The sequence below is a fragment of the Populus alba genome, chromosome 5 (assembly GCF_005239225.2).
Source record: "Populus alba chromosome 5, ASM523922v2, whole genome shotgun sequence".
NCBI lineage: Eukaryota > Viridiplantae > Streptophyta > Magnoliopsida > Malpighiales > Salicaceae > Populus > Populus alba.
Genome location: NC_133288.1, coordinates 17,031,084 through 17,053,187, shown reverse-complemented (window position 1 = coordinate 17,053,187; position 22,104 = coordinate 17,031,084). Strand labels below are relative to the sequence as shown.

The 22,104-nt window shown below is 30.7% G+C and overlaps 3 protein-coding genes and 1 non-coding gene across 7 annotated transcripts; 2 read left to right on the top strand and 2 right to left on the bottom strand.

Annotated features, from left to right (window-relative positions):
• Positions 1–701: 701 nt before the first annotated feature.
• On the top strand, positions 702–2,807 carry LOC118029240 (uncharacterized). Its single transcript, XM_035033074.2, has 3 exons — positions 702–1,208; positions 1,855–2,132; positions 2,262–2,807. Exons 1-3 carry the CDS (start codon positions 953–955, stop codon positions 2,571–2,573), a joined length of 846 nt encoding a protein of 281 aa, XP_034888965.1. The 5' UTR covers positions 702–952; the 3' UTR covers positions 2,574–2,807.
• A 53-nt stretch (positions 2,808–2,860) lies between these two features.
• Positions 2,861–2,932, bottom strand: TRNAQ-UUG (transfer RNA glutamine (anticodon UUG)). The gene has a single exon. It is a non-coding gene; the product is annotated as a tRNA-Gln (tRNA).
• A 487-nt stretch (positions 2,933–3,419) lies between these two features.
• Positions 3,420–7,499, bottom strand: LOC118029239 (filament-like plant protein). Of its 4 annotated transcripts, none has more exons than XM_073409206.1 (5): positions 7,209–7,499; positions 6,381–6,520; positions 5,627–5,822; positions 4,007–5,388; positions 3,420–3,878 (listed from the first exon to the last, which is right to left on the bottom strand). In XM_073409206.1, exons 2-5 carry the CDS (start codon positions 6,489–6,491, stop codon positions 3,657–3,659), a joined length of 1,911 nt encoding a protein of 636 aa, XP_073265307.1. In that variant the 5' UTR covers positions 6,492–6,520; positions 7,209–7,499; the 3' UTR covers positions 3,420–3,656. The 4 variants fall into 4 exon arrangements, with proteins under 4 accessions (XP_073265307.1, XP_034888964.1, XP_073265308.1 ...); XM_035033073.2 differs by having other exon boundaries at positions 5,627–5,819; positions 7,209–7,497; XM_073409207.1 differs by having other exon boundaries at positions 6,381–7,499.
• Positions 7,500–18,982: 11,483 nt separating this feature from the next.
• On the top strand, positions 18,983–20,788 carry LOC118029289 (uncharacterized protein At4g08330, chloroplastic). The gene is made up of 2 exons (XM_035033145.2): positions 18,983–19,377; positions 20,267–20,788. Exons 1-2 carry the CDS (start codon positions 19,280–19,282, stop codon positions 20,658–20,660), a joined length of 492 nt encoding a protein of 163 aa, XP_034889036.1. The 5' UTR covers positions 18,983–19,279; the 3' UTR covers positions 20,661–20,788.
• The last annotated feature ends 1,316 nt before the right edge of the window (positions 20,789–22,104 follow it).

The following is a 22,104-nucleotide window of genomic DNA, read 5'->3' as shown; positions in this document are numbered from 1 at the left end:
TTGCCTTGTTGCGGGTTGAATAATAATTTTTTTTTTTCTAACACAAGAATTAATATGTAGGTGTTATTAGTGTGTCTTTTGATATCGAGTAAAAAATATAATCATGAATGAACAAAGACGATGCTTACATATAATAAAATATAGTAAAGATTATATGCGTTGATAAAAATATATATATAAGATCTCAAGTTAATTTTTAATGTGGCAGAAGAATGGAACAATGTTGTAATTGTTACAGTGAAACACTATTTTCTTAGTCTTTGTATAATAATTTTTTTAAAAAAAATATAAATAAAAAAAATTAAGAAATAAATTACAAAAGAATAAAGATAAGAACAAAAAGAAAGGTATAAATACACAAAGTGTAGAGTAATAAATATTCAAAATATAAAAAATAAAAAAATAATATTTTTTTAAAAAACCTAAGTGTAAAAAAAAAGAAGGAAAACTAAAAAAATATTAAAAAAAATAAAGATAAGAATAGAAATGGTGATAAATAGGTCAAATGTAAAATAATTAAATACAAAGTAAAAGAGAAAAAATATAAAGAAAACGTTTTCTAAAAAAAATAAAAAATTATAATTTTACCACCATTACACAAAATATTTTTAAAATAAATGATAAAATTTATAATTATACCTTTTCTATGTAAAAATACTATTTCATTTTATTATATATATAATAATAAGTTTTCCAAATTTACTAGCTTGGAAAAAGTTTTTCCTCTGTGTGCTATTGCTGGGGGAAAAACAAAAACCTCGAACTCCAAAGAATAGCGGATCATATAAGCAATCTCCAGTATCCTCCTTTCCCTTCCCATTTCCCAACGAACAAGAATAAATGAACTCCTCACTGCCATGTGTAAAGATGTAACCTCCGAAAATATTTGTCTTTCCCTTTATCTCTCGCTGTCTACACCACACAGACCGAATTATGATAGTGTCTTGAAATTATGGCAAGAACGACTAGTCAGAATCAGAACGAAAAGAACAAGGTAGGCGCCTTCTTTTTAGCTACTTTAATTCTGTGGTTCGTCTCAGTTTTGTTCGAGATATTCTTCAACAAGCGCACGGAGCTGCTTTGGATTGTTGCTGGAGCTTGCCTTTTCCAGATAGCCAATTGGGTCATTCGATCTTTTGTCTCCCGTGACCCTCTCTTTGTTAATACCTCCGTTTCTCTCCTCCACTCCACCATCATCTCCGTTTCAGGTTCTTAAAATTTTTTATTTTCAATTGGTGTTTCTGATACTTCACTGGGAGCCATTTATTTTCTCGATGTTCGTGTATTGTTATGGTTTGTTGGGTTTCTTAATATAGAAATGTTCGCACTATTAATATTACTACCGGGCTGGGCATCAGCATGGTCACGGTTGCTTTTGTTGTTAACAGGGGCATCAAGTTTTAAGCAACCTTTTGCTAACAATTGTCCTAAGGAGAAATCTTGATTTTTCGTTTTTGGACAGATTGAGAATGGCCATTGATTTTTTTGCTTAAGCAAACAAGTGCGGCCGACATGGCCTGTTATTGAGTTAGAAACATAGGAAGTGTGGTATTCAGAGGGAAAAAAGATACTGTGAGTATAGATAGTACAATCTTCGGGGTATGTTTGAAAGGCTGTTCAGTGGGGTGATTCTTTTGATGAAAAGCTTATGACCTTCTGACTGATACAAACATATTTAAAAGAGGAGAAAGGTATACCTAGATTTTACAAATCGATGAAGCTTCAGATGCTCACCTAATTTGATGCCTGTAAACTTTATGTTGCAGTAGCATACTTGCATTCCTTCCATGTGATGTGCTTCCTTCCGTCTTACCTGTCATTATTAATTCCGATCCTTGTCTGCTTGCTTTGTAGTGGTTTCCGTCTTGGTAAATCAGTGCTTAAAAAATGGTTCCGATGGGATGTTTGAGCATTCACAACTCGTTGGAGGCACATGGGAGTGGGCGTACGCTGCTCTGTGCTTCTCATGTGGTTATTTTGCATATGATCAGCTGGATATGCTGTTTTACCGATTATACAGTGGTTTGATCCCCTCCATCCTGGTTCACCACATGATACTTCTCGTTTGCTTTACTCTAGCTCTGTATCGAAATGTCACAATCAACTACCTTATTCTCACTCTGGTTTGTGAGGTATGTTGCTTTATGTTTCTGAGAACTCGTTCTTGTTTAAATGTAACTGTTTACCCTTGAGGCCTTCATGCAAGCTCAATGCGGGGTGTTGTTATATAGTGCTGACAGTGAACTTCTCTTATCACACAGCTGCATTCAATCTTTCTTCATGTGAGGAAAGTGCGGCGGATGGCTGGCATTCGCAATGCTAAGAGCACAATTGTAAGGATAGAATGGGTTCTTAATTGGCTCACTTTCATTTTTGCAAGATCCCTGACTCACATCCTCATCACCATCAAGCTGGTTGCTGATGCTCCCAAGTTTGAAAAGGGTGTGGAGTTGCCACTTGCTCTGTTTGGGATGGCCGGAATGAATATAATCAATGTTGGTCTCGGCATTGATCTGTTTAATGCCTTCAAAAGAGAGAAATCCTCAGAAAACAGCAATCACCATGATGAATGACTGGCAGAATGGAGGGCAGAGGGAATGCCTGGGTTGTATCTTGTTTCTCCTTCAAATTTTCTCAATTTGTGTGAATTGACTGTGCATTGGATTGTTGTTAGCTCACTGTAAAATTATGCACCCCCACCACAAGTGGAAGTGATTTGTTTTCCACCATTTGTCGAAACCACATGGTAATGTTGATACAGATATTGCTATCAAAAGAAATCTCAAATGTCGTGATATATTCTTCCACTCTCTGGAACTTCATATAAAATGTGGCCGGCGCAGGAATTTGGGAAAAGAAAAGGTCCTACCGGGAGTCGAACCCAGGTCGCTGGATTCAAAGTCCAGAGTGCTAACCACTACACCATAGAACCCTATACGGCGACCTCTGTGTATATATTATACCTCTACTAAAGAGTATCTGTTTTCTTTCCTCCCCCCTCCTCCCCACTACTTTACGAGCAGACACCCTCCTCACTTGCTGGAACAAACCCGCTCCAGGTTTCTTTAGCCATTCATTTCTCCTCTAATTTTATTGCCAACCCAAAAATGACTTCTTTAGGAGGTGGAACCATCCAGCAATTGATGCCATGGATTCAAATTACCATTCTTGAAGCTATATAACAAGAGCATTTTCGTTGTATTGTATGAATTCAAAATCCAAGAAATCTTAATGTAAAACTTTGCTTGGATGAAATATTATGACTCTCATTAATGGTGTGTTTTTGGAGTATTTTTGTTGTATTGTATATGAAATCTGATTAATTTAGCTTCGGTTATTAAAAGTATGTATTTTTTACTTTAAAATATATTAAAATAATATTTTTTAAAATTTAAAAAATTAAATTTTTTCAAAAAAACTGAATTATAACCTAAATAGCATTAAACCAATTCCTCATTTTACAAGCAACTAATCATCTATGTACCTTTTTTTTTCACTTTTCAACTAAACCCTTGCTCAAATTTTGCAAAACCATTTCGATTCTGCTCGGAACTGACGTGATTCAATGACACAGCAGATGAAGCTGGAGAACATACACATGGGGGTAGGTTTTCTTCCTTTCTATTTACTGAAGGACCAGAACACACTGGCAATTCTCATAGAACTGGAATCTCTCTTAGGTGAAAACGTTTCATTGGAGTGTCACTTCCAAGGTTCTCCATTACCTTAGGAATTGCTGATCCTCCAGCAGAGAACTCCGGTATGCTTGCAGTGTCTATCAAGAAGTCCTCTAGAGTTGCTAGAGATTTCAGCTGCTTCCCTAGAGAAGCTATTGTTTTCTGGCATTCAGCATGTTTCTTTGCAGCGACATCTAGGTCCTGCTACAGGCAAGTCTTACGATCAGTGTTTTGGGGGCAAAAAAAGAGTATATCTGCAATTTTGATAACTGCATAATAGAGGTTGATGAAAAAATAAACACGTAATGCAGGTGATATTGCTTATTGACCTGCTTTATTTGTTGTTCAACACTTGAGCTTACAGTTTGCTGGAGCTCTTCTTCCTGTTTCTTTCTTGAGAGATTTTCCTCGAGTTCCTGATACTTGACTGCAATTTCCGTCGACAAAACCCTCTCCTTTTCAATCTCTCCTTCTAATGAGTTAACTTTTGCAGACATGGTCCGAGCCTCCACTTCCATGCTAACAAGTCGAGATTCAATTTGCTGCTTTGATTCATTTGCCATTGATAGCTCTTCTTGCAACTCCACCAACTTCTGTTGGACCTCCCTCAGCTGAAGTTGTGATGCTTCATTCTTGTCCTGACTTTCTGTTAGAGCCATTTCCAACTCATCCCTCTCTGCTTTAATCTCTTCTAACTTCTCTTCCAATACAAACGTTTCCCCTTCCATCTTCCTTAATTTCTCTTCCAATACAAACTTTTCTTCTTCCATCTTCTGTAACTTCTCTTCCAATTCAGCGCTTCGTTTTATTATGAATTCCCGCTCAGCTCTCAACGAGCTTTCAGCATCAATTGATTGTTTGGCAGCATCTTCTGCACTAGAATTACCAGTTCCAGCTTCATTCTCAGGCAAAGCAGCAAGTCGTTCCATTTCAAGAAAATCATCCATGAGATCAATTTCGACGGGTGAGGCTGGGAGATTTCGATTAATAGATTTTTCATTCTTGAATTGATCAAGCTCTGAAATTAGTGCAGATGTCCATGGGTCTGAGCAAATTTGTTCAGACTTGTATGGCCCTGAGCAGCTAACTTTGCGAGCATCCAGCACCACAGCATTAAGTTTCTCCCCACTGTCTGATTGACTGTCAGTGAAAGACTCAACATAAACTGAGGATGCAGCAGAAGTCCTGTGATCATTAACAGAGGATGATTTACAAGCCATGGCTTTTAGCCTCCGGCACTCAGCTTCAAGTCTGGCCACCTTCTTTATGCTCTCCAGATGTTGTTTGCTGGCTGTTTCAGCTGCTTGGGTACTCAAGTCCCTTTCAACTGTTCTGGCTTCTAACTCTTCTGACTGGGAAAGGAGCTCGAGTTTCAGGGTAGCATTCTCTTGCTCCAAATATTCAAGCTTCAGGCAGAGTTCGTCAACTATCAGAGCATGAGATTCAGACCTGGCAGCAGCTTCTTTTGTCTTGAGTTCGATAAACTGGTTCTCAAGTTCAGATTTAATGGATTCCCACTCGAGACTTTTCTGCACCACAGCTTCATGAAGCTTTTCTTCCTGCTCTTCTCTTGCTTGTCTCAGCTGCCTAACACAATCTTTAAGGGCCCCATCAAAGTGGCTCACCCGCTCTTCCAATGCAGATTTCTGCTGATTTGCAACTTCAATTTGTTTCTTGAGAGCCATTACTTCATTTTCAGCCTTTTCCCAGCCTATAATTTTTTTGAGGAAGCACATCAGCAGATGATAAAGCAAGAGTAGCCATGCTTGGTTCCAAAAAGTTTGTCACTGAGAAATTTGACTTTAAATGAGCTCCTATATATGGATGGCATTGTGGAAAGAACTCCTTTAAATTGAAAAGGAACATACATATATCGTAGATCTTGCAATTAGTACTGGACCCTTAATGTTAAGGGAAGTCTTAAAAGAATAGAGATTCTATTTATATACCTGCAACAGCTTCTTCAGCAACTTTCGCATGCTGCTTTACTAAGTCATCTTTTGCACTAACATTGACAAGAGCGGCTGATAACTTCTCTGTCAAACTCTTAATGCTATCGTTGACATCTTCATCCCTAGTTACAGGTTTTGATGTCACTTCAGGTGATTGAGCGCTGTCAGTATTAGATGCCTTTGAGGGATCCTGCTTCAGTGATGAGAAGGTGGGTGAAACCAACAATGCAAACAAGAAAATTTTGAAGTCTATGAGATAATAGAAAAGCCAACTCATGGAGAATAACTGAGTAACTCAACTACAATTTTCCACTGAAGTGAAAAATTCAACAGCCCTTGATTTGATACTTGAAAACAGAGGAAGCAACATTTTGAGTTTTCTGCTCATTAGAAAAGTCCAATTAGTGATGTGAAGGAGGGTCCTAACAAGATTTCATCTCTCTTCCTCAAAAATACTCTAGGAGGAGGGGTTAGTTGATGTGATGTACCTTCAAATAGGAGCAGTTTAGACACTCGTACTACTGGAATTAGATTGAAACAGCAAATAGATTGAAAACCTCATGGACTTTCAAAGAAAACTGAAACCTTGCGAGAGAGTCAAATGATTCGCTAAGAATAAAGGAAAACTCTCTTGTGAACTAAGGTATGAACAATGGTGTTAGTGACCTTATGTGGAGAATGGTGATGCAGTTAGATACTTAAGTAGAACATATTAATAATATAAATGGAGGAGGGCTGTTCAGCTACCTACCTGATCATCAGAGAATCTCTCAGAATGTGAAGTTATTGATCCCGAACTGTCAGTTTCACCAGAACTCCTCTCAGAAGACTTCCTCTTCCACAACCATTTCCTCTTCTCCATCGCAAAATATTGCCGTCAGATGTATTTATCTGCATTTAAATGTACACTTTCGCATCAAATTTCCGAAGATGTGCGTCTGTGTCAGTACATGAGTTGCAGGAAATTTACAGACAGCAAAAACTGGATAAACAAGGCAAATTCAATTGCAAATTGTGGATAGCAGTATAAAAAGTGCAGGAAAAACCACTTTGATAAGCAGAAATGAACAGCTTCTGCTACAAATCTCAAACATCAAGCAAAAAGTCGACTTGTTTTCTCATTTTAGCATCTTTGATTTGAATCCACCCAATAACCATACAACCCCATCAACGACACCAAAAGATTACGCCTCTAAGGACTCCAATGGCACACACAGACAAATTGACCAAGAATCATGGATGGAGAAGTTAAGAAAGAGGAATTGGTAAGAACAAATAACAATGATATCACCAAAGACCCCGTACTTGAATCACAAAATGGGAACAACCCACCTGACAAGGACAATTTGAATCTTCCCAAAACAAAAACATGAACCAGTATCAATAAAACAGTAACTACTAACCAAAAAAGGGAGGGAAAAAAAAACACCCAGATCAAAAAATCCCAACCGACCCATCAAATCTCAAGACCCAAAAACACAGTTGAAAAATCCAAAGACTTAAAAACCAAAATCACGGTACGAAAAATAATATATAATTATAGTAGAGTTGGAAGGAAACAAAGATGGAGATCAAATACCTTGAACAGGAGACGAAAACAAAATCCAGAGATGAGATGGGAAGGCAAGCCAGAGTTATAAATGGTTCAAGATTTAAGATTTGCAAGGATTAATAAATAAAAAGGAAAGAAAACAAATAATATAGCTCTGCAAAAATCTGTGGAATGTCAGTCAGAAGATATAAATATCAAGATACTACACAGCAACTAAACAACAACATTAATCAGATAAAATGAGGGCTTCTATTTCTTGTTTTGTAGCTTTACTTACTTTCTTTTTTTCTTCGAATAATTAAAAAGAAAAGGTATCAGAAGTGCAAGTGCATGTGCATGTGCGAGAGAATGAGACCCTCAATAAAAACCACTTTATCAGCTTTTGTGGTACGGACAATTATAAATTAATTTGTTTGTATTATATATGAGTTTGAGATGAGACTTGAGAGTTTCCACTTATTCCCGCCCATTGCGCCATAGAATAGAGGGATTGACTCGCTGTCTATAAAGCTAGTCTTGTCAGCCACACCATTTATCATGCTCTTATATTTTACTTATATTACGATGGTGGGATTTACAAAAAAAAATAAATTAATTTGGTTCTTAAACTTTTATTTTACACAATTAAACTTAAATTAGAATCCAATTACATGTTTTTTTTTATGTGAAGATTGAGTTGAAAAACAAATGACTGAAATACAATACACGGATAACATAAATGACATGTTTGAATTTGTTGATGAAATATATTTTTAATTTGTTGATGAAGTATATTTTTATCACCCGTATTTTTTTCCTATAAGATAACTAGTCTTTTACATTTTTCAAATATTTATTTTGGAACAAAAGTTCAATTCTATTATTGTTTTAGCTCTTATTGGGTGAGAGAAGAGAAAGGCTATTGATAGAAGCCAGCCTAGAGCGAGAGAGTCATTGTTTCAACAATTTCGACCATCAAAATATTATATTTTTTTCCCAAATGATTCTATATGATGAGACAAGTTTGAATATTTTTTTTATTTTGAAAATACCTAAAAAATTAAACCTTATATAGGGAAGAAATTGGATTATAGGCTGATTCTTGGTTTTGGAACCCCCCTGTTTTTAGAGGTTAAGTATGGATTGAACAAGGTTATGATGGTGGTTTCTAAGTGTTTGGGGTTGAAAATTGATTATTAGAGGACAAATACCAGACACCTTGATTTTTCAGCCACCACAATGGCAGAAATCTGGATATGCCAATTGCCAGGCATGTTGTCTCTCTCTCTCTCTGTTTTTTTTTTTTCAAATTGAATTGGGATGAACGACTTGTCCGCTACATTATCTTACAAAAAAAGACCCAGATGACTGGACTTAACATTGCACGCCTGCACATGGGCCTTTTAGTCTTAGGCCAGGCGTTAGGCCTAACCTCATTATTTATTTATTTTTCTTTTTTTATTTAGAACTTTTTTTATATGTTTTTTAAAATAATTTTTAAATTTATATTTTATTTATTTTTGATTTATTTTACTTATTTATCTTCTTTTAAATAGTGATTAGTTTTTAATTATATTGGATTTGTTTAATTTTTTAAGAGACTGGTATTATTTATTTGTAGTTTTTTTTTAACATTTTATATATATTAAATTTATTTATAGAAATGAAAAATATTTATTTATTATAATATCTTTAATATGCAGTTTTGCATAGTAGTATAGAGTTGATGTTTAATTTTGTTATCGTCTAATTTTTTATTATATAATTAAATAAAAAAAGTTTTTCAAAAAACAAATTATAATCCCAATAGAGTTAATAACTTGGTTCATTGGTTTGGCGTGCTAGCCTATGTAACTCAGTTTATAGGTTTAGCAAGTTCACCCACTAGCCAAATATGCTTTTATTTTTTTTTTGTTGCTGGTCCTTTATTTTTCAAAATAATTTGTTCTTGATTTTATTTTTAATATTAAATTGGTTGAGAAATAAACAGCGAATATAATTAAAAAAAATATTTTAAAAAAAAAATGTTATTAAACTCAATGGAATCAATGACATAAGTCGTTTGGGGACTTAGATTGAGCCAAATTATCATTGTCTCAATAATTGTTTTTTTTTTTTTAAAATATCATCTTGAATTTTTTTTAAAAAAGCTAAGTTATATTTTTACTGATCATCAATATTGTATTTGGACCTATGAAATCAATCAATTTAATTTGGGTTAGCTCTCCCGTGATTTAGTTAAAAACTCAAGTTAGGTGAAAAGCTAGATTACAAGGTTTTAAGAAAACTAGTCTGACCAGCGACGGAGCGTGAGCTAATTGACTAGTTTGATTGATGCTTTGTTGTTGCAGGTTGAATTTGTTTTTCAATTTTTTTTTTTGAAGATATAGGTTTATTTTACATGCTGTTTTATAGAAAAAACAAAAAAAAAGTTGAAAAAAAAAAATAGAAAAAAAATATTCTATATAAAAAAGACAAAAAAATTGAGATAATTGAAGTTAATTTGTCAAACCCGTGAATTGGGTCATAAATCCCATTAAATTTAACATTTTTTTTTTTTTTCTAAAATCACTTTTTATTTAATTATATGTTAATATCAAACACCAATTATCTTAAGAAATAAAATAGGTGTGATGTGTGAGACTGAAATAAAAAATAGCCCTAATTTCATAAAATCTTGGTAGCAAAACGAAGTAGTTTTTAAACTTAAATAAAAATAGACATTTAATAAAAAATGAAACGATTAAATTCTTTATATTTTTTTTAATTTTAAGAAATTAAAAATACATCAAATTAAAAAAAATAAAAAAGGAAACAAGCCATACACTAAAATAAATAATATTTTATAAAGAAAATAATAAAAGATTGTTAAAAACATTTAAATCTTTTTTTAAAATAGCTAACAAAAAAAATTAAAGGATAAAACTTGAAGGACAAAAACTATATATATATATATATATATATATATATATATATATAAATCAATGGCACAAATAAAAAAGCCCAAGCATGCTTGGACTTGAAAAAAGCTTAGACTTACAAACTTGAGTTTAATAAAACTTTTTTTTGGGTGAATAACTTATTTTTTTATAAAAAAAAATAAATAAGTAACACATCACCTATTTCTCTCTAGATTTCGACCATTATGGTTTTGTTTTTCTCTAAAAACTTATTTTTTGACTCAAAATATCTAAAAAATAAACTAGACACTTTGATAAACTCATTCATGACCTAAAAAAAAGTCAAAAAACCCGAAAGTAACCCAAATAAAAAATCTTTTTGAGCTCATATTTTTTTTTTTTTGGTAATTTGAAGGTGAAAAACACCTTAGTTGAACTTTCCTCTCCAAATAAAAGTTGTTAACACTAAGAGTGACTGTTTTGGTGGCCAAAATTAGTGTCAGACAATAATTTTCTTTTTTTAATGTTAGAATCTAGCGACATTCTCTCGTCTCTCTTGGTCTAAGACTTGAAAAAAAAAGTTTTGGGTCAAAATTGATTGTTTCGAAAATTTCAAAAGTTAGAGGTGCCTGATTTTTATAATTCAAAAAGTACGAGTATTAAATTGAAGATTTCATCAAATAGCTTGAAAACACCACCCATCTTATTTGTGATTTTCACTTTGGTCCTCTGTCTCTTTTTTTTTTTCACTTCCTTAATAATTTTAGCTAAGGTAGCCTTTAATTAGGTACTTAAAGTGCAAAACTAAAAAAGAAATGGGATGAAGAAAAAAATCATGGGCAAAGTGAATCCACAATATTTTTTCCATGTTTTTTAGAGTATTTTTAATTTTTTGTTTCTTTAATTTTTTTTTTTGTAAAATAAGTTTGCAAAAATACCTCTGACTCTCTCAATTTTGAATTCTGACTCCTTTTCTAGCTAGTTTTGCTCCTGTGTTTGCAGTTTTTTTCTTTATACACACACACACACGCGAGCAGGTGTTTGTGATTTATTCTTCTATGTTCGTGCTCAAGTGTTTGTGATAACACTTCCCTCGTCTCCCTAATTCCCATCCATCCCACTTGAGGAAAAATAGTTTTCATTCAACATTTGAAGTATTGTGCAATTCTTTATATATAAAAGTAATTGTACTTATAAATTTGACTCGATTAATTATCTTTATTGTTTTTATTATATAGCAGTTAACTCTCTTTGTGGGTCCAAGTTAATATTATTGAAAAAATTTCCATTTTCTTAATAATTTTTTTTACTTTATGATTTTTTTTACTACAATATTTATACTCATAAAATTTAATAAATCTAAGTACTTTCATAAATTTTATTTGCGAATAAATTAATTATTTCCAATACAATTATACCATGTGTTAAAAATGATTTTTATACTTTCAATATTTTTTTTATCCATCAATAAATTGAAAAACATAAAAAAAAGCAAACATAAAAAACTAGATAATTAATTAATTTTTCTTTTTCATTAGTCAGAGTTTAATTTTAGGTAACGAAGAATCCTTAACTAATGAGTAACATAGATACAAAATCACATAATTAATTAATTATTTAGTTAGTTATATTAGTTATATCCAAATTCAGGTAAGCGTATTTTTGTTTTTTCAAAAATACCTTGTGTTATACAATGATATAATAAAAAAATTATTCAAAATTGATTGATCTCCAAAGTTGAGAAGGCCCAGACGAATATACTGTACTTTTCACTTGGGAGGGCCCAGAGAGTTTTTCACCAGGGCCCATTCAACAATCAATCCTTCACGGAATAATTGTGAATAATTATGTGCTTTTATTTTGGCTTGTTTCCGTGTCCAATAGGAATATCAAGCAACTCTATTATGGCTGCCGGCTGTCGAGAACAATTGGACGAACGCTTAACCCTTTGATGCGAATAATAAAGGAAGTAAAAGAAACCTCGTAAATATGATACTAACTAGGTTACTTTCGGCTACACTTTAGGTTGGATTGAATAAAGAAATTAAATGGAAAAAAATAATATCTTATTTGTGAATAATTTTTTGGTGTTGTCATGAAACTTAGTTAAAAAATTAAATTGTTACATTTCACATCGCGGTGATTTAAAACATAATAATCTGACATATTCTTGTAGGAAAAATATATTGTTTAAAGAGACGCCATCTAATATTATGGTCACTAAAAACCTTAATTGGTTAACAAAGATTCTACGGTACGAAACTGGTTACATAAAAGAAAAGATATTATTACTTTTTAAGCATCTTACCTAAAACAAACACATTACTGATTTTATCTTAAATTGCTAAGAGTTTGTTATGTTGTTTTATTGATGACCTGCATATAATATTCATAACTTTAGCGTCAGTGAATATTCAACTACAAATACTTCCAACTCTAGCATTGATAAGTATTACATGAAGAAAATATATGATATTCATGATTTTAACGTTAATAAATATTGTGGTTTAAAATTATTCTAGCGTCAATATTTCTAACTATAACAGTAGTGAATATGGAGAATATTTCTCATTTTAACACTAGTTAATACAAATATTTTTTATTAGACTAAAAGTTGTTTTAAATTATAATGCTAATACCCCTCGCATTAGGGAATATTAAGTGTATTCTCAATTGTGGCATTAGGGCTTAAATTTGCTTATTAATATTGAATGATGATAAAATATTTATTATAAATTTTTCATATAATTTTTTCAAATTTACTATTTTTTAGATTTTTTCATATAGGTTCTTAAAAATGAAAAATTCATGATGTTTTTATTTTTCTTATTTGATGATTATAATAAGTTTTAACTTAAAACACAATGCTTTGCACAAAAAAACAAATGCATGAATAAAAAAATGAGGTTTTTGATTAAAAATATGCCCTTTTTTTTTTTTAATCTTTTAAGTTCAAATCGTTATAGTTTTTCTCAATATTTTCTTTGAATGCTACTTTTTATTTAATGCTACTAATACAAAAACCATTTTTTTTTGTCAAAACAAAAGATATTATATTAATCATAAAAAGGCAATTTTGACAAAAACAAAAAAAACATTTCTCCTCAATCTTATTCATTGTTTTTTCTTGAATGTCTAATTTTATTGTTGTACAATTAAATAAAAAAAATTCTAAAAAAAAACTCACATCATTGCATTGATAACTAAATGCCATGCTCGTGCGATGCCGTGGGCTTGTAGTATGCTTGTGTGTTGTCGTGAGTTTGTGGAAAAAAAAATTATATGGAGAAAAACTGTTGTAATCCATAATGTTTTCAAGAAAAAAACTACAAAGATAAATTCTTAACCAGCTTAATATTTAAAAAATAAAATGAAAAAAGAAAAATTTGGAAAAAATCATAACAAAAAAAATCATGTAGGGGAACACTGTAGCAATCCACAGTAGTTTTTTTAAAAAAACTACAAAGCTATTTTTTCCAAAATGAACAAACTACAACCAGCTCAATATGAAAAAAATAAAATCGACAAAAACGAAAGGAAAAAAAAACATTCAAGAAATACTGTAGCAATCTATAGTGTTTCATGAGAAAATCTACAGTTGTAATTCTCAACTAGCTTAATATTAAAAATAATAAAATCGATAAAGATAATTTTTAAAAAAATCATAAAAAAAAAAAAAATAATAATGTGGGGAACACTGTAGCAATCCACAATGTTTTAAGAAAAAAAACTACGAAGCTAAATTCTCAACCAACTCAATATAAAAAAAAATTAAATAGACAAAGATAATTCTGGAAAAAAAAACAAAAAAAAATCATAAAAAAAAACCATGTGGGGAAACACTATAGCAATCCACGATATTTTAAAGAAAAAACTCAGCTCCATATTAAAAAAATAAAATCAACAAAAAACAATTCTAAAAAAAAAACACAAAAAAAAAACAAAAAAAAAGAAGAAGAAGACAATTTTGAAAAAAAAAAAGCAAAAAAAAAGAAGAAGAAAAAAAATGGAATAAAAAAACATGTGGGGAAAGTTAAAACTAAATTCTCAATTAGTTTAATATTTAAAAAAAATTGACAAAGATAATTTTGAAAAAAAAACATCTAGAAAAACACTATAGCAAAACAAAACCATGTAGGGAAATATTGTAACAATTCACAGTGTTTTTTTTTTTTTTTTTTTTTTATAAAAAAACTACGAAGCAAAATTCTCAACAGTTTGATATGAAAAAAAAATCGATAAAGATTATTTTAAAAAAAAAATTCATAAAAAAATGTTAACTATTGAGGTTTAAAGGTACACTACCAACCATGATGGATATTTAAACCTTTCCTTAGCAAACCAATGTTTCCAATTCTCCTTCCTCATCGAATCTTCTCTTTTCTTTCTATTTCTCCAACCATATCTCTCTCTTCCTTTCTCCCTAATTTTTCAGCCTCCACGTATGTCTCTCCTCTCTCCAATCTTTCCTTTTCACCCCTCACACCATCTCTCAAGAGAGAAGAATAAGAAATTAAGAGAAAAAAAAAAGATGAATTTCTAGGAAAGTGAATTCCTGGAAAATGAATTCCGGGAAAGTATTTTTTCAATGTTTGGTAGTGTTATGGAAAATGAACTGGAAAACACTTTCCAGTATTTGGTTGTATTATAGAAAATGAACTGGAAAATAATTTATTAATGAATTAATTTTTTTAAAAAAATTTATCTAATATATATAAAATATTTAATCACTTACAATAAAAAAAATAAAATCTAAAATGTATAATGATGATTTTTTTTTATTATATCCTATATTCATACATAGCTTATTTTATAAAATATAACTATATATATCATATCATATTATAGAGAAATAAGCTTGTGAAATATTTTTTACTATTCCATTAAAACCATTTATAATTCCATTACGTATGAAATACATCCGATAAAAACTATAGTTTTAATAATATTTTAGCATGTAATAACATTGGATAAAATATTAAGGTATAAAATTAACTCTAAACTAGTTTTTTTTTTTTAAATGTTAAAAAAATAGCACACTTAAAAAAAAAAAAAGTTCCCGCAGGTAAGTGAACAGTGCAAGAGAACTGCACTGTTCACTATTTTTGAGTGAACAGTGTACGCAATACACTATTTATGTTAATTGCACTGTTTATTGAACAGTGCAATTAACATGAATAGTTACAAAAAAGCATGAAATGGCCCACCTCTGGCCACTGTTTTTATGAAAGGAAACAAACGGAAAGTGTTTTCCTTTATTTCAGAAAGGAAAACACTTTCCTCTCACAACGTTGTAATTTTTTCATTGATTGAATTCATTTTCCTTTGACTATTTTTCCTTGTTGTCGCCAAACATTGGAAAAGCAGGAAAGAGGAATTCACTTTCCTGCAATCAAACACGGCCGAAGACTATAGGCCTCTCTCTCCCCTTTCCTTCACAATTGCACGCCAGTTTTTAAAGGAAAAAAGGGTGAGTTTTTGGCTAAATTCCAATCTTACCTTTACCTTTTGATTATATGTTATTTTACCCGAACTTTAGCAATATCACCACGAGGCCTTTAAGAACACCTATCAACCCAAGGTATAATGTTCTGTTAAGAGGTTACTTGTATATTTTTAGCATGATGCAATGATTGAATTGAGAGTTATGATTGATAATATAAAATTAAATAGTAAATAATTTTCACACCAAAATCTAAATTTATGAGTTATTTCATCTACTAAAATCATCAATATTTTCAAAATAATTAATTAGGGACTTACATCGATATTTATAATAAATTTATTTTTCAGATTTCATCTCTTTACAAGTTAAAACTATGCAATCATACACATGTTTATATAGGTGATTACAATTATTCGCGTGTAAAACAATATAATTATTTTTTTAAAATTTCAAATTATTTTCTTAAATATTTTCATCTCAAATATATAAAAATAAATATCTATATTAATCACTAATTTATCAACTTTTCAAGCTACGGGTTCACACCATACCCTTTATATTTACAAGGTTATATTTTTCAGATTAAAACCCATTTATAATACTGAGTTTAAGCTGACCACGTCAAGTTTCATTAAACCTTATCCTATAACATCTATCGTCGGTACCGTCATCGCCAAATGTTTATGGACGTTTGTTGTTTTTGAATCTTTAGATATTAGCTTCTATCACGATATAAATAGGCTCGACTTTTCTCTATTCCTTTGCCCACAGAGCCATAACTCTTGTCGAGTGAAGCACGAGAAGAAAATAAAAGAAAAATCGTGAGTCTCTTATATCATTTCAATTTACCTAGCCAACGGGGGGCTGACGCTGGTCGGTTCTATACTTAATTAAGACGAAGGGCATTGATTTTTATGTCCGGCCATGCACGCGACGGGTGGATAAGCATAAAACTTGTCGGTGTGATTTGCACATTGACTGCCGCCGTCTAATGAAATCGCGGGATTAATGCATGGATACTTTGAATTTTTTTTTTTTATTATTATTGTAAGTTTTTGAAATAATTTAGGTGTATGTTAATTAATAATATGAGTTTAAAATTAATGATCATATAAATCTTCAATAATTCTAAAAAGATTTAAATTAATGATTATTAAAATAAACATAATATTTAATTAATTAAATTACCCCTCAATTTTTATTTTTATTTTTTAGCTCTGGTCTTTCTTCAATGCAGCTGGAGATACGTTATGAATATTCAAAGAGTTACCCTTACATTCCAAATTTCCCCTAAAATAGCTACATGATTTCCCAAAATTACTGCACCGTTTTCGAAATAGACGTTAAATATAGCTTAACTAAATGCTGGGATATTGAATAATGGATCAGAAATAGATCTAATAAATAAATAAATAGCTAGTTAAATAATCACAAGTACTGGATTTGATTATATGGCTTGCCATGGAAGGCAACGGACGTAGAAGGACCAAATAGAGTACTTCCTATTTCGTAGATTTACTTGGGATTGCTCTTCATGCAATCTTACAAGTAGTTGACTCCTCACATCACTTAAGACGTACACGCAATGCTTTTTAGCTCGAAACTAAAAATTAGAAGTTACATTATACATTATAAAAACATTGGTTCATTGAATCTGCATTTTTAGCGTGAAAAATCATGTTTTGGTACTTTGATTTTTTATATTTGGTCTATGTAGTTTCTGTTTGTGTTTCAGTCATAAATCTCGATTTTCTTACATTTAAGTTTATGTGAGTTAGTAGAAGAGTGAGAAAGTCCTAAAAGAAAGAGAGGAAAAAGAAAGCTTGGGGTAAAACATATTCTAGCAAAATAAAAAAAAAAAAATAAAAAATAAAAATTAATGTTCATGAAATTGTCTTGGGGATAAGAGTTTGATATAGATTGTTTTGACATTCTATTATATTAAAAAAATACATCAAAATCTGAGATTTTAATTTCTATTTGATTTGATTTTATATTTTTAGACTAATTAGAGGGTATTTTGAAATTGAAAATATATTGAACTTAATTAAAATCATTCAAATTTTTTTATAAAGTGCTTTTAGTTTTTACTTAAAAAATCATGCAAATAATATTAAAAAAAATGCTTAATTAAAACAAAAAAAAAATGTAAAAAAGTGAATTCTTGCTAAAAACACTCTTTTTTCTTCATAATTTCAATTATTATCATTTTTATGAATATATATTTTAATTGTCATAAAATTAAATTTAATAAAGTGCCATGCCACATCATTGGGTACTACTAGTATATTACTGTAAAAAAAAAAAAAAAAAAAAAAAGAAGGAAGGTGAATGATACTATAAATTTAGCTCTTAAAAGCTTGTTTGTCTACACGACAATGGTTAAGTTTTGAAAAAACCATAAAAAATATCTATTTGGTTAAAGTGATAACCAGTGTTTTTAAAACATGAAACCAATAAAAAAAAAACATAAAAACACAATTTAAAGAAAAGTAAGATGCACCTGCTTTGTTGACACTGTTTACTTTTGTTAATTCACTCTGTACTGTTCATTTCACAAAAGTGTGCAGAGCGAATTAATTCATCTTGCATATCGTTAACGCATAACAGTGTAGTGATTTTATTAACTTGCACTGTTCATGTGAATAGTAAAAAAATTAATTTTTTAAAAATGTGTTTTATTAAAAAAAATTGGCATTTAACATTATTCAATAACACTATATAAATTAGAGGGAGATCGCATCATAACGTAATATTTTGTAAAATTTGATCGTAATCCCAATTTTATTCCTAATGATATTTTATTTGATTTTGTTGTACGATAAAAAAAACCATGGAAACTATAGTCCTTGTTGGATGAATTTCGTACGTGATGAAATTATAGATAGTTTAGTGGAACAATATTTTTTTTTTTATATAAAGTATTATTTATTTCATGATATAATAACAGTAATTAAATCTATAATATTTAAATTAAAAACCATCAATATTAATATCTATTAAATTTCAACCATAATTTTAATCAAATATATATAAATATTAAATCAATCTCAACCAAAAATATTTTTTATAAAATAAAATTTTTAAATTATAATCACAAATATTATTATAATACCAAATATATAAGAGGTAGTTATATAATGGACAAACAAACAACCAACCTCTATTATAATAATAATTACCTCCCCTTAACTACTCAAATTTGGACACGTGTAATCTACACCACTACGTACAATAATAATGCAATTTATCATGTAAGAGTACTGCGGTGGCTAATAATGTAATTTATTTAGTTATTAATTTCAGAACATATAAAAATTAGTTGAAATATAAACTGTGTAAAAAAAATACATGAATAAAAAAAATGTAATTTAAAGTTGTTTAATAATAGTATTTGACACTTTAATTACTCTCATTAATTATGTAAATTACTTAATAAACCCTTTAGTTTTGCGTTTTAAAACCTAGTCGTCGTCTTCAAGAAAGAAAAGGACAGCCGAGGAAGCACCAATCCCATCACCTTTTCATTGTTTTGATTCCTCTCCCAGCAGCCTCTTCTTCTTTGCAAAAATACTCTCACTTCTCTCTTTTGAAGTTACTTCTTGTCTTGAACTTGGTTAGTTTAATAAGTCACACGTTTCAGGCTGGACACGTTTCTTACAAACCAATTACATGTAAAGAGTACTGCTTTGATCACCATTAACTCAGTAAATATTCTGTCACCGATCGTTTGAGTCTCAATCACGATCACAGCCGTTGATCAAGGAGGAGAAATGGAAAAATCTACGGCTTTCAGGGAAGCTTACCTCAACGGGAATCACCATCATTCCTTTTCTTCTTCCTCTGCTTCTCATAGACATGTTAGCTACAGGTTCTTTCTCTTCCTCTATATATGGATCCTTTTTGCACGGGGTTCTTTTTTTGGAATTGAAATATTGTGTTTATGACAGGGGCATTTTTTCTTTTTTTGTTGTTGATTCAAATTAGCTGACTGTCCTGTGCTCTCTGTTTTATATTGGAAATTCACCGTATTCCATTCACGTTCAAATTGAGGCCCTGTAGGACATCTGATTTACTATGCTTGGCTTCTCCATGATAGAACCCAGGTTTCTTTTCAAGGTGAAAAGAGAAACCTGGGTTCTTAATAAGCTTGTGAGAATTGATCTAAATGGATGTAAAATATGAGGCTAGGTTGATATTTGAAGTCAAATTCCTAAGCTTGAGAACAAAAACTCGTCGTCTTCTTTAAGTTTTGAACAATGTCTTGGGTGTCAATACTGATATAGAACTTAAACATAATTCTTTAACGGGTAGCAGGACAAGTGTTATGACCAATCAAATCAGGTAAACACCTCTGGTTTTACGAAAAAGCGCATTTAAATTTCCCCTTATAGGAAGAAGTTCTTTTCTACATCCCCGCATTCATTATAAAAGCTGTTAGTTCTGCCTCTTATGCGCAAGATTTTCATTGTGCATAAGGCCATTACAGAAATGGTCCTATTAAGGCGATGAGATGAGTTGTTGATCCTCTATTGCCCTTTTTATTGAAACTGATGGAAGAAATGACTAGAGAGAGAGAGGATAGGATAGGATATAAATTTAGTTTTAGTCACATTAACATATAAGACAGTATCCATCCGCAGACATGTTATGTGCTTTCTAAAAATTCTTTATTGGATCATTGTGGATATGGTTGTTTCTGCATTGGTTGTGTTTTTCTAAGGATATATAGAAAATCAAATGGAGAAACTTTGGTGCAGCTGCGGTATCTGTGGGTATGAGTTGAACTTGAGCTCCTCCAATCGCAACACGTCAACTATTGGCTCTAAATATGGGAAATCCATAAAGCGAGGGAAAATCTCTTTCTTCTTCATCGATGAGAGTAGATTTACTCAGGTTGATGAATTCCAATGCTTTCCCTTCTTTTCAAAAAACTCCCTTGGTTTGTTCCGCCAGAGAACTGCACTTCTTTGCCGCAAGTGTGGTAATCACATTGGAATTGCTTATGCTGATGAAGGAGCTTATCCACTTGTAGCAGACGGATCCGACTCTTCCTCAGTCAGTGAAGTTTTCAAACGTCGAAAATATGATGTTAAAATCCGTGCCTTGCAGCCTTCTTCTGGCGAGCAGTTTAGCATTCCACTTTACAGCTGATGTATTGGAGCAAGCGTCTTCATGTTTTATGTTAATCAAATGATATCAATTATACGTCAAAAACTATGCCAGAAGTTTTCCAGTGACACTTTCATGTATATGCGTTTGAGTCCTCCTTTAATTTTGTTCTTTGTGTGTATTACTGTCATATATTAGATGGTGACATGTACAGAGCACTGTTCATGAGCATTAAAGAGGGCAGAGTAGAGTTTTGAGTGGGCCAAAGTCCACAACCAATCCAGATTTGACACTAGAATAGTAGTATGATGTAAAGAATCAAGTTAAATGCATGAGTTTGGAGGTGTTGGGTGTTTTGAAATATATATATACAGTAAAGATTATAAATTTAAATTTTTTTTGAGGAGTTTTAAGGATCTTGTTAAATAAAATTTGGGTTGTTTAGAGTTTATAGAATATTACCAGAAGATCAAATGTTTGTTTTGGCTTTGAATAATTGTTTCAATACTAGATTACTAGGTTATTGTAACCTACAAGCTATTTAAATATCCAACCTTTAATAGTAATTTATATAAATTATTAATGAAAAATCTTTTAAATTCTTTTAAAAAGGAGATATTGCTATACCTTTAAGTGCTAGCTGTTTCCTTATTTATTTTTTGTTTTAGTTGTTTATGTAGTGTATTTTACTCATAGAAAATAAGACGCATAATTTTCTATTTATAAAAAAACCTAAAAATTTTATAAATGATAAAATATCAATTTATCCCTAGAATAATATCGCATATATTATTTTATAACAATTTTAAAAATTCATTCAATCAAGTCTCTACTTGATTTTTCTAACTCTATAATTGTAATTTCCTGTATAATTTACATTTTAGTCATCAATTTCTAAAATTTATTTACAATCAAGTCACACTCGATTAATCATCCATTTTTAATTTATAGCCAATGATTTTTATGTGTGTGACCAATCAGGTTCTTTAATAAGTCAACTCAACTATAAATCACAATCCTAAATAAAATAAGATTAAATAAATTAATTTATTATCTATTTAACAATTGAATAATTTATATTTGAAGATTAAGTATAATATCTAACAACCTGTCATGATCCCCCAAATATTAGGAAGGTCATAACAAATCTTTCAATAATTATTATCCATTCATCAATAATGTTTTGATTAAAACATTATAGCATGAAATATGTCTACTCTGTCAAATTATATTTGTTCTTAACACCATAGTCATTGATTCTAAATCTTATAGCATGAAATAAGATTCGAAACTCTTTTCAAATCTCATTCTATATTGTACAAGGATTTACAATTAATACTATTTAAGAACAAACAAAACACTTTTCCTAGTTCACCTAAGATGATGAATCTTCTCTTGACTACTCAAATACCTTTAAATAGTTCTTACTCAATATTTGCTTATTTGTTACCTTTGATTAGAACAACATGTAGCAAGATCAAAGCAT